At 41.8% G+C, this 13,321-nt stretch overlaps 2 protein-coding genes across 2 annotated transcripts; both read left to right on the top strand.

The window, feature by feature from the left end:
- On the top strand, positions 1–4,604 carry LOC136266776 (uncharacterized). The gene is made up of 2 exons (XM_066061795.1): positions 1–4,149; positions 4,375–4,604. Exons 1-2 carry the CDS (start codon positions 452–454, stop codon positions 4,385–4,387), a joined length of 3,711 nt encoding a protein of 1,236 aa, XP_065917867.1. The 5' UTR covers positions 1–451; the 3' UTR covers positions 4,388–4,604.
- A 1,497-nt stretch (positions 4,605–6,101) lies between these two features.
- On the top strand, positions 6,102–8,769 carry LOC136265926 (TNF receptor-associated factor 3-like). The gene is made up of 2 exons (XM_066060877.1): positions 6,102–6,185; positions 6,240–8,769. The coding sequence occupies exon 2, from the start codon at positions 6,271–6,273 to the stop codon at positions 8,677–8,679; it is 2,409 nt and encodes an 802-aa protein (XP_065916949.1). The 5' UTR covers positions 6,102–6,185; positions 6,240–6,270; the 3' UTR covers positions 8,680–8,769.
- Positions 8,770–13,321: the final 4,552 nt, after the last annotated feature.

The following is a 13,321-nucleotide window of genomic DNA, read 5'->3' on the forward strand; positions in this document are numbered from 1 at the left end:
CCATTGGTCACGGCACGCAAATGTGCCAATTGGGAAGTGCCAGTGCCTCGCTGGTCACGCAAACGTGCCAGTCGAGAAGTGTAACCCCCCTGGTCACGCAAATGTGCCAGACGGGAAGTGCAAATCTGTGGACGACATCTACGGGCCAGCCAGGAAGTGGAAATGTATTCGAAGCCAGTATGCCGTCTTTGGTAGAGGCAAACACCTCTGGTGACACAACCCAAGTAGGTGTCTGTGATCCAAATGGAAGAGTAGACCAAGGTGGACATCAATTAAATATATGTGAGACTAATAATAATGAACCGACCACTCCACGTTCGATTGTGGGATCGGTTGTGAACTTTGACCCTCAGTCCATGCCCACTGAGGACGAGTTCACGTTCGAAGCTCATACAAGTATCAATGAATACTTGGAGAAACATATGAGGTGTACGCTAGACAAAGAAAACCGATGCACAAACAGCACCCGGTCCCTAAGACGCCAGCGATGAGACCACCTCAGGTGGATGAGTTTATTAAGGACCACTTAGGGGCGCGTTTCCCTGCGAGGGAAGACGGCGAGTTTGCGAAGGTACAGTCCGCGCTACTTAAGACGTGCGGACCAATCGCATGCCTCTGGTCTGAGCTAATCGAGAATGGCCTGTTGGAAGACCCTGATGCTTCAATAAACGTCCTAGACGTGATGGATATAATGCAGCGTACACTCGTTCTGCTAGGCAACGCGAACGAGTTGTTGTCCCAGGCGAGGAGAACAAACTTACTACAGGTCGCAAACAGTTCTTTAGCGAAATATGGCCAGGAGCCACAGCCACAAGCTTGGGAATTCCTCTTTGGCCCAGGGTTTACGACCAAATTGAAAAGTCAGGTGGAAACTGGTACCGCCCTTTCAAAAATAATATCTTCACTACCTTCTTCTCAACGATTCCACCCTTACACGCATAAACCACGATTTTCGTCGACCATCGGTCGCACTAAACAGCAGTTTTTTCGAGAGCCCTGCCGGAAATCGAGGGGCCCGGCGGGGCGGAGCCCACCTCTCACAGTATTGCAGCCAACCCTCACAGTATCGCAGCCAACTCAGAGGCCGGGGACCATCGCAACCAAGACATCAGTACCAATCACCTGCTCCCCAATCGAGGAGAAATTGAGTCAACTTCCCAAACCCGCCGAAACCCTCTCCTCGGACTTAGATATGTCATTAGTAGCGTTACACAGACAGACACCAGTTGGTGGCAGACTGACCCAATTTTCTCGCAACTGGGAAATGCTGACAAGGGATCCATGGATCCTTACCACTGTGAAGGGTTACAGGTTACCCCTGCAGCAATGGCCAAGTCCCACACAGGCTCCAGTGCAGTTTGCACTGGACTCGGATCCTTACCACTGTGAAGGGTTACAGGTTACCCCTGCAGCAATGGCCAAGTCCCACACAGGCTCCGGTGCAGTTTGCACTGGACTCTGTTCATGCAGAAGCACTAGCAATCGAAATTTCAGGCTTGGTCTCAAAAGGCGCAGTTGCTCCTGCTCACAAGAGTCAGGCACACCTAGTCAATCCTCTCTTTGTCGTCCCCAAAAGCGGAGGAGGGTGGCGTCCAATTATAGATTTGCGGCATCTGAATCAGTATTTAAACCCACCCCACTTCAAGATGGAAGGACTGCACATGATGCCATCAATCCTACAGAGGGATTCCTTTATGGTCAAGATCGACCTAAAGGATGCGTACTTAACAGTACCAGTAGCAGAAGAGTTCCACCCTCTGCTGGCCTTTCAAAATGGCCAGGGAAAGCTCCTGCAGTTTCAAACTCTCCCATTCGGGCTCTCCACCACTCCCTTTACCTTCACGAAACTCACAAAACCAGCAATCAGATTTTTGAGACAGGTGGGAGTATGCATAGTCGTATACTTGGACGACATGTTACTAACAGCCCAGTCAGAATACCAGTTGCTCCAGGATCTAGCAACCACAATGTGGCTCCTCGTGGCCCTGGGGTTCATAATAAACCTCCCCAAGTCTGTGCTCATGCCGAGTACACAGCTGGAGTATCTGGGTTTCCTAATCAATACACAGACAATGACCATAGCTTTACCGCCGGCCAAGATTTCAGACTTGCAGAAGGAAGCATCAGGATTGTTGAAACACAGTCCAGTTCCAACCAAGTCTTTAGAACGGTTCATAGGGAAACTTGTGGCAACCAAACCAGCAGTTTATATAGCTCCACTACGTTACCGAGCACTGCAGAGTCTGAAGGTCGCTGCCACTCTTGCTCATCAAGAGCAGACAGTCCTTTCACAGGAGGCTTGCAAGGACTTGAGATGGTGGATTTCACAACTCCCGGCACACTGCTCTTCACCACTGCTGAGATTGGAGGCGTCCACAGTGATAACATCAGATGCATCTATTCAGGGTTGGGGAGCAGTCTGTCAGGGAGTGAGAACTGGAGGTCGATGGACAGCAGAAGAGTCCCAATCACACATCAATATGTTGGAACTGAAAGCAGCCTTTTTAGCTATTCAGTCCTTTTTGAAGGAACAGGAAGCAGTGAATGTCTTAGTGAGACTGGACAACCGGACAGCAATTGCGTATCTGAACAGGATGGGCAGTTCTTCTCTGACTCCCCTCTGTCGTCTTGCCATTCAGGTTTGGGACTGGTGTCTAGCTCGCCAAATTGTTTTACGAGCAGAATACCTACCAGGCGTAGAGAACACAACCGCAGACTGGGAATCGAGACACCACCAGGACAGCAGCGACTGGCAGTTATGCCCGTCAATTTTCGACACCCTCAGCCACATGCTGGGCCCATTTTCGATAGATTTATTTGCCTCCAGAACGAACCACCAGTTACCTTCATACTGCAGTTGGAGGCCCGACCCAGGTGCATGCACAATAGATGCATTCTCAGTATCATGGGACGAAATGACTCCATATCTCTTCCCCCCATTCTGCCTGGTAGGCAGAGCTCTGTCGAAGATACACCGGGACTCGGTCAAATTTGCTTGCCTGATAGCACCGGCATGGCCAGCACAACATTGGTACCCACAGGTACTGTCAATGTTGACAGACTTACCAATTTTGCTTCCGGAGGACCACGACCTATTACTCAGTACGAACTACCAACCCAACCCTCTGCAAGTGGAAGGGAGGTTGTACCTGACCGCTTGGCCTATCTCAGGCAAATCTACGAAGCACAGGGCTTTTCGCAGAGAGTTGCTGAGCTGGTCATCGAGTCCTGGAGAGGAAACACCAATGCTGCTTACAACTCAGCCTGGCGCAAGTGGCATAGCTGGTGTTGTAGACGGGGTATCAATCCCGTTTCAGCAACTGTAGCTAGCATCATGGAGTTTTTAACAGATCAGTTTGACTTAGGGCTCCAATACCGCACTATTAACACTATGCGATCATCAATTTCCACAACCCATCCGGGCATTGAAGGGACAGCAGTAGGAAGCCACCCATTGGTTTCACGGTTGATGAGGGGAATGTTTAATTGCAGACCTCCAATGCCTAGGTATGAAAGATCATGGAACATTGGAACAGTGATTGACTTCTTTACTAATCACTACAAATCAGCATCATTGACTGTTTTACAGCTTGCCAAGAAAGCAGCTACTTTGCTAGCAATAACTAATGCCGACAGGTGTTCTGACCTTGCTGCACTTGATCGTGATAATTTAAAACAGACTCCTACAGGAGTTGAATTCACAGTCGTGCAGCTCACTAAAACCAGATCCAGAAAGTCGAGCACTCCTAGAAAAGTGCTCTACCATTACTTTTTAGAGAATACAGAAGTCTGCCTGGTCACAGTTCTGCAATTATACCTTGATAGAACAGCAGAGCAAGCTTCTTCAATGAGGTCACCTAGGCCAGTGTTCGTCACTTCTAGGAAGCCCATACACAGGGCAAAGCCAGGAACTATTGGTCATTGGATCAAAGATACCCTAGGTAGGGCTGGAGTTGATACCGAGACCTTCTCAGCACATTCAACAAGGAGTGCCAGTACCTCTCATGCTGCAACAAGGGGAGTCCCTGTTTGTGACATATTGAAGGCAGCTAATTGGTCATCACAGTCAACCTTTGAGAGGTTTTACTACCGACCTAATGGCTCAGATTCATTCCAGAGGGCCATCCTTCAATCAACTGAAGAAACAAGGTACTATACATTCTTGTATTAATGATACATTTAGGTGCTTTAAACGTACCATATGTTAATCAGTGCTGTACCTTGTATCCGGAGCCTCTGAAATACAATTGAACAATTCCCTGAGGACAAGGTCCGTAAAGGGAGTTGTAATTGTATGAGGAGGTGGAGGATACAAGGTACAGCACTTTCCCTCCCTTTCCCCTCCCTATTATGGTTTCTCCTTTCTTTATGCAGTGAAGACCAGTAATTTTTTGACAAGACTTCATTGCCAGTGACGTATGATGTATAAGTGACTTATATTGATTTGTTATTACTGATGGCATCCATATTGTCATGTACATTTGTGTAGTAGTATTACACGATGATCACTGTTCTATGTACGTAAATTAATTGTGCTGCATGAGTAACTAGTCTCAAATATGATTCAGGATAGCTATCCTGCAGTTAATAATACATGACAGTGTCACCACGTACTGCCCTGCATGCTCACAAGTCTAAAGGGCTGGTACCGGAAGTGATGTCATGCTATTTATGGAGTTTGTGCTTTTAAGTGCTGTAGTGCAAGTGTTATAAGGGGCAATACCATATGTTAATCAGTGCTGTACCTTGTATCCTCCACCTCCTCATACAATTACAACTCCCTTTACGGACCTTGTCCTCAGGGAATTGTTCAATTACTTCGAGTTGAAAGGGGGCGTATCCCTTACGTACGCGAACGAAAATGAAGAGCAGCTTTGAGGCTTTGTCGAGAGAATTTGTAGGAAAAAACACGTTAGTCACACTATAAAACAGTTTAGAAGATAGTTTTGTGCGTAATATGTTGGTAAAAGCGGTTTATTTAACAAACGCTTCCTTAGCAGTGCATAGGAACGTAATTGAACGAATTACGAATATTTCATGAATTACGAAATAGCTAATTATATTATTGCACAACCCAAACTACCCTATTGTAAAGTAGTAATACATAGTTGGTTAATTCATAGTAGTATATACTGTCAATAGTTATTCCAGATGAGTTAGCTAGCTGCATGGCGCCTGGTTTTTAGAAGTAGCACAACATCAACTTGTTAAACTTGAAATCCGTGACATTCGCGCTACAAACCGTGAGATTCTATCCAACGAAGGTTAGTGAAACAGTGAGAGTTAGCAGGCCTCAAAAACCGTGAGATTCGATCTGCTGCCCTTGAGCAGGGTAGTGAAACCGTGAGACTCACGGTAAACCCGTGAGAGTTGGCAGGCCTGCGCTAGTCTCGCGTGGCCAGACCCTTTCCGCGCAGCCGCTTATCGATAGGAAATTATAAGCGCCGCTCTACAAGGGTCTGGAATAGTTCAAGAACATGAAATTTTTTGACACGTTATTGGTGACAATTGGTTGATTGAGTAACACCTAAGATACAAAGGTACAAAATGCAACGTGTGTTCCCTTGAATCTTTAGTCTGTTTTGTGCGGCAAATCCGCTTAAAACCTTTCGCCTACTTTCCTTCTAATTCGAGATGAACTGAGCTTGTTTGTCTTTATTCAGCCGTGCTTGTTGAAAATTCAGTAGTAGGTAGAAGGAAAAATCTACACGGGTCGATATTCGTCATCCCCAGAGGCCTTCTTGAGCTCATTCTTCAGTAATCAGATCACTTTGGCGATTAAGGGATCGCGTGAGCCAATTTACACTCCCCAACCACTGGGGATTGTAGATTTTTTTAAATACGTGAACTATTCCAGACCCTTGTAGCGCGGCGCTTATAATTTCCAATCGATAAGCGGCTGCGCGGAAAAGGTCTGGCCACGCGAGACTAGGCCTGCGCTATTATATGTACGACCCTTACTCCCATACCTCATATCCCATTAGTTGAGTTCCTTCTTCACCTAGGAGCACGAGTACGCCTTATTAGCTAGCACGTTAGAAAGTCCCTCAGGGTGAGCAAAAAGCCTTGCAAAAAGCAATGAAGTACAAAGATCACGTGGACTTAGGATCTGTCACGATCGAGTCACGAGGTAGCCTAGTCGCGTGGTAACGCCCCTTTTATTTTATACCAACAAGAGGAGAAAGGTAACGCAAATAAATTTTACTGATCATGTGGTAAGCATGTTTATTTATTATCAGGTGTAGCTACTAAGTTCACTAGAGGTGGTTGATGGCGATAGCCACACCCAATAATGGTGGGGGCGGGTACGAATATCACTTCGTGGCGACACCTCCAGATTGGTTGATGTGTAATATCTGTCACTATCCCAGTAGAGATCCTTATCTTAGTGGATGTTGTGGTCACACATTCTGTAAGTCTTGTCTTGAGGGTGCAAAGAAAGCTACTACCATATCTGATGCTTGTCCCATTTGTCGAGATGAAGAATTTGTTACCATACCTCACAAACAAGCTGACCGAATAGTCAGGAGTCTCCATGTGTTCTGTTCTAACAAAGAGAAAGGTTGTGAGTGGCAGGGTGAAGTGAATAATATTGTCAGTCATGTTACAAGCAGTGACGGTTGTCAATTTGAGGAGGTGATATGTACTAATGGTTGTGGAATGTGTGTGCAACGAAAATATCTGTCCAGTCATGTTGAGGATGAGTGTGTATGTCGTATGGTTGACTGTCAGTATTGCCACATTACAGGAGAAGATCGGTTTATTGAGGGTGAACACAAAGATCAGTGTCCCAAATTCCCCATAGCCTGTCCCAACAAATGTGAAGTTGATAATATACCTCGTGAAGATATTGATGAACACAAGAAGATGTGTCCACTTGAAGAAGTTACCTGTCCCAATAATTGTGGAGCAAATTTGCAACGACGATATATACACACCCACATCAAGATAGAGTGTCCACGTCTTAAGGTGGAATGTCAGTATTGTCACATTACAGGAGAACAACAGTTTATTGAGGGTGAACACAAGGAACAGTGTCCAAAGTTCCCCATAGCCTGTCCCAACAAGTGTGAGGTTGGTAGTGTCCCAAGAGATGATGTAGAAGAACACAAGAAGATGTGTCCACTGGAGTTAATCCAGTGTGAGTATCATGTGGTGGGTTGTGAGAAGAGGATGGCTCGTAAGGATCAAAAGAAACACAACAAGGAGAAGATGGAAGAACACTTGTCCTTTGCCATACGTCAGCTCACTAAGGCTCAGCACAATTTAGCTAGTAGTCAAGTTGAGGCAGTGAACAGTAGAGATGAACTAACAGCAAAGACTACTCAGATAGGTAAAGACCTGGCTACTACCAAACAACAACTGACCAGTACTCAAATTGACACTGTGAAGACAATTGATAGACTCATACAGCGATTACAGCAAACAGAAAGAGATCTTGCAACTAAACAAGAACTAACAACACGTCAGCTAGAGAAATATAAGGATGACTTTACTGCAAAAGTTGAGCAGGTGGAAAAAGAGTCTAAAGAACAACTAGCAGTCACTGAAAATAACCTTACTCTAAAGCTTCAACAAACAGAGAATGATCTAACGACAACCAAACAAGAATTAGCAGCTACTAAACAGAATTTCAAAGATGATCTTAAAGTCTCCAAAGAAGAAAGCATGAGAACTATCGATAAGATTGAGGGGAAAATGAAAAAGAATTTTGATAATGAATCAAAAAAATTAGCTGATATGAACACAAATTTGATGAACACCCAAGAAGAGAGTAGAAAGTGGAAGGATGATCTTATTCAACAGCTTGCAGTAACTAAGCAAGAAGCAAAGAAAACAGTAGATAATCTTACTCAAAGACTCATTGCTAGTCAACAAGAAGCAAAAAAGACAAAAAATGAACTCACTCAGAAACTCACTAACACACAAAGAGACCTGAACACTACAAAACAACAACTAGCTACAACTTGTCAAAATCTTACAAAAGCTGAAAAGGAACACACCACATTAGCTGCCAATACTGATGAGGCACTAGCTAAACTGGAGACCAAATTCCAAACAAAGATCACTGAGATTCAAACTGCTGCGCAGAAGAGGATCACTGAACTGGAAACTATACTGAAACAAAGAAATGATGACTATCAAAAAATCTCTAAAGAGTTGTGCTCATCATGGATGGTACACCTCAACACTACAGCAGCAAGATTACCATATACATCAGGTAATCAAGTTGTTCCTCCGATTGTGAAGATGTCAGAGTATACCAAGAAGAAGAGTGAGGTTGTTTACTGGTACAGTGACTCATTCTACACTCATCACAAGGGATACAGAATGATACTGGATATTAGGGCTGCTGGTTGGGGTGATGGTAGTGGTACTCACCTGTCAGTTGGCCTGATCCTCATGAAGGGTCCATATGATGATCAGTTAAGGTGGCCACTGAAGGGACATTATAAGGTGAAGTTGTTGAACCAGATCAGTAACAGTGAACATCATTTAGGGAATGGAAAGTATTATGATGTTGGTCATAAGAGGGTCACTAGTGGGGAGAGAAGTGGTACATACATGTGGTACAGTTATCAATTCATATCCAATGAAGACCTCCACAAGATCACTCCCACATGTCAGTACCTCAAAGATGATAATATCTTCATTAAAGTAGACTATAAACTAGACTAGTATAAGTTTAATTGGTTACTGTATTAATTATTTAGTTGTCTAGTTTGTAACATTTGTTGCAATTTTTGTAGCTATAAATTCAGACAAGTAGCTACAGGGTTGTCATGCAGGTCAGTAAAATTAAAATAAATAATTTATTTTGAAGCTATTTTTTGCAAGTCAAACAGCATAGCTTGCTGTGCCACTAGCTATATAGGGTGAAGTCCATATAGTTGAAGCAGCCTTATTTACTAAATGGTTGATATGCCATGTGTAACCACTTATTTTATAAGTAGCTAGCTAAGATTATTACTTTTTTTTGTCTTGCCATGCAGGGCTTTAGTTATTATTACCTTTTTAGTAACTTGGTAACCCGAGACTAGAGTCCTGACCCCTTGTAACTATATTGTACATGTAGTTGTCAAATTATTATGAAGTTTAACTTTCTATAGCTAGCTGCAAGTTTATTCATGATGCATTTATACAAACTGTGAAGTGTTGGTAAATTAAATATCAACCTTATTTAAATGACTAGCTGTTCTCATTATAGCTTGATACTTTAAATACTTTAAGCATTATTGTGCAAAACCCTCGCAGAAATCGAATAAACATATGGATGTATTATCTTCAGATCTGTAATGTCAGGTGACTATACATACATCAGCTTTGCTGTTTTGTCCCATTTCGGGCCATGATTATCACCTCAGTTTGGTATAAAAATCTAATGAACCACTTACAGTATTTGGCTCCAATTTACACAAAACAAGCAGCAGTGAATAACATAGTAACTTAGTCTCTGTGTGACCTTGGACAACATGTGGACTGTACATAGTCCAAAAGGATGTTGCTATCACTTCTGTACATTAAGAGTTCATCAAGAAGCAAGACGAACAGCAAATATCACAATAACTTTTGAATAAAGAGCTTGCAGAACAATCCACATGTTTCATTTGTTAAACTCATCAAGAGTAGCTTAATGGTACCTTGTTTTTAAGCTATGAATGAAGTACGCACAGGGGCACATTTAGGATTTACAAAAAGGAGGGGGGAGGGGCTAACTCAAAGTACTTCATCTCTCATGTGAAGGTGTGCATAGTACATCTCCCAGCATAATTTTTGATTAGACTCCTCTGTTTGGCTTAGTTGATCTTACACACAATAGGCACAAAAACAGTATACAAAGAACAGACAACCACATACAACTAGAAAACTAGTACAAAACATCCACAAAAAATACACAGCATTAGTATACAAATCAGTTTAGTGAAGAGAAGTCTGGCACAGATGGCTGTGTACAGCCTTAGCAAAATCATTTCGTATACTGGAACTAGTGGGATCTGGTACGAACCCCCTCCCCCAAAAACTAGATGCAATACTGCAATTTGGAGACATTTTCACATACAAATGCTTATAATTTGCCTATAAATATTTTATATACCGTACCCTTTAGATTAGGTATAGCTCTTCAACATTAATTTTGTTAATGAAAAGGTTTGGGTAGGTTTGGACAACCAACACTCTCACAATTGCACAACAGGTACATGTTAGAATAAGAGTGCTCTGTACTATTTCAGTGTGGCTTCCCACTTGCTCTATAACTCACAAACTGGTTGGTAAATTGTATTCAAATCTTCCTTACTCGAAAGGAGGAAAGACTAGTGCACAGTTTAGTGTAAACCCCACGTCTCAACTCATTGCAGAATGCAAGTTGTAATTTTTCACTTTAAATTTGAACTAGTCTTACATTTCATGGACTAGAGCCTTGGTTTGTTTTCACAATACATTATAGCTTCTCAATCATCAGATACTCTTCTTCCGGACTTGAGCTGCCACCAATCAGTCTTTTTGTCACTATGCCATCCTCACCGGAAGGTCCTATCACAAAATGACAAATGTTCTTTTGAAGCAAAAACACTACAGTTACCCATCTGAAAATTTAAAGCTTACCAGTTCAAAAATGACAGACTAATTCTAATTTTAGTATCATGGTGTAGAAACTGAGGTGCATGCACCTGCTGGTTGACCACAGTTACCGATAGGGCACAGGAGAATTGAAGAAACTTTAGATAAATGTTTTATGTATAGGATTTTTCTCTGGGATAGGCAGGGGGAGTGGAATCAATAATGGAACCAATACAAGCTACTGTGATTCTTTCTCAAGGTAACACAAAACCTTACCATTCAGAGTAGAAAATCATCTATACAGATACCATCCAAGTACAAATCAAACTCTCTAATAGAGCATACACAATGTACAGTGATGTACACAACAAATTAAAAAGTTACCAATACAGTGACACATTACATGTATTATTACTAAGAATAATGTTCTCTGTTAGCAGGTCTACCTTCCCCTGTAAATAAACAACACAACATGTAAAATTAAACAACACAACATGTAAGCAAACAACACAACATGTAAATAAACAACACATGTGAAAACATGCATATATGCTGTGAACAAGAATTATTAAGAACTACTGCAATATGCTTTTTCGTGTAAAAATATTTGTGATAAAAATCTTCGTGTAAAATTTTCATATGATTTATGTGAACAACTGCTCTATTAGAGTAGTTCAATCTTGTGTAAAATTTTTCATGTAAGAAATATTCAGTATACAAAAATCATTTTACAACGAAAAAAAGCAAATTACGGTATAGCAGTAAAGAGAAGGAGCATTTGCCAGAACACAGCAAATCATGTCTGATCAAATTAGAACCTTAACTATTTGTGAGTATTGAATATACTGTAATTGTGACCTGTTGTGCAAAAACTGGTCATTTTGCACATTCCCCAAATTCCATTTCATTGCTTCTCTGTTATCATACAGTACGGTAGTACTGTATAGTAGGGACTACAAAGGAGTAGGCATGGCCCACGAAATAATATCACCCAAAAGTCAGCCTCAATTTTCCCAGACGATGATGAAGCAGTATTGGTTAGATAAAACTAAGCCCAAACAAGCTTTCAGGCAATTGACCTGAAACACTTTCAACAAGTTGCTATGGAATTAAAAATTTATTCAGAATTTTCTACTGACTGACTGAGTAACTGACTGACTGATGCCTTCAGACAAGCGTAACTCAATAACAGCTAAGGCTATGGGCTTGATTTTTTCACTGTTCGATGTTGCTTCGGCCCGATTTTTGGCACACCGCAGTATGTACAATGCATTGTTCATGGACTTACCAGTGTCCTCTTTTGTGTCCCATTCATCTTTGCTGACAGCGAAAAGTGTTGATTTGGCAATAGCATGTGATATCTAGGCTTCCCTTCATAACAGAAATCGTCTGTATTTTTCATAGTGGCTATTTTGAAAGCAGAGGTGCTTTTCAAACAGTTTTTGATTCGTCCTACTGTGTAACGGGTTGAACATAGCCAACAGCAAAGCGTAATGGATACTTCACTTTTCAGACGATAATTAATATAGTTTGGGTATGTGGCACGATTTCTTTGGTATGCGTGGATTGCAGAGGTGTTATACAAACAGTTCTTGCTGTGCAATGGGTCAGAGCTGGAGCCCACGGTCCAGCCAATCACTTTCAGCTACTTGATTTTAGTGAAAAGATCGAGATACTCTAATAGAGCAGTCATCAAAATATACTCTAATAGAACAGTCATCGTGATACTCTAATAAAGCATTCAGTACTTATAGTCTAAGCCATGACATCCGTGTTAACTGTCTTAAAATTACCCAGTGAGTCATCTGCATGGCACACTGCATTGAGCTAATTGATCATGCATGTCATGCATTAACATGCAGTTACAATCTAAAACTAAACTTTCATGTTGAGAAATTTTTGCATACATCATGAAAATAAAATTAGCTACTAGCTATAATAGTCAGATATGAAACTCGGTAATGTAGCACAAAATCACCATTGATGTTAACAAAAAGAAGAGACTTTACATGTAAAATAGCCTCCAGATGCCATTTCAGAGTATCTATTTTCAAAAGCTTCCCTGGGGGAGCATGCCCCCTGACCCCTCTAGCTTAGCATGCTGTGTGTATTTATAGTACATGCAGTTAAGTAACACACCAAAGCAGATAATTTCTGATTTACAGATCATATTAGATCAATAAAAACTGAGTAGTGTGCATGTCTGGCCGGACCACTCAAAATCTCTGGGCTCTGAACTTGCAATGGGTTGAACATAGCTGACAATGAAGCGTAATGGATAGTTCACTTTTCAGACGATAAGGGGCTGGGCATTTCAGATGCGGTATGTGTGGGTTCACCAGTCATAATAAAATTATTTACAAAAAAAGTTAACAAACAAGTATACGAAAAAATTTGGAATTTTCAACTAGAGTAGGACCATAGCACATCGATAAAAAGTACTGAAACAAGTTGGACTAATGCAATGATGTTAAATCACAGTAAAACAATAAGAAGAGTTATATCCCTACTGTGCATTTCCATTATGGTATCTTGAGCACAGTAGGGATATAACACTTCTTATTGTTTTACTGTGATTTAATATCGTGGACTACTCCAACTTGTTTCAGTACTTTTATCGATGTGCTATGGTCCCTACTCTAGTTAAAAATTCCAAATTTTTTCCCATACTTGTCTGCATATAGTAACAAAGGAGTGGACAGCCAAAGTTTCAGCCTTTTGTGATGGTGTTATAGCACTAGACAGTTGGAACAGGAATAAA

The sequence above is a fragment of the Dysidea avara genome, chromosome 9, assembly GCF_963678975.1.
Source record: "Dysidea avara chromosome 9, odDysAvar1.4, whole genome shotgun sequence".
Taxonomy (NCBI): Eukaryota; Metazoa; Porifera; class Demospongiae; order Dictyoceratida; family Dysideidae; genus Dysidea; species Dysidea avara.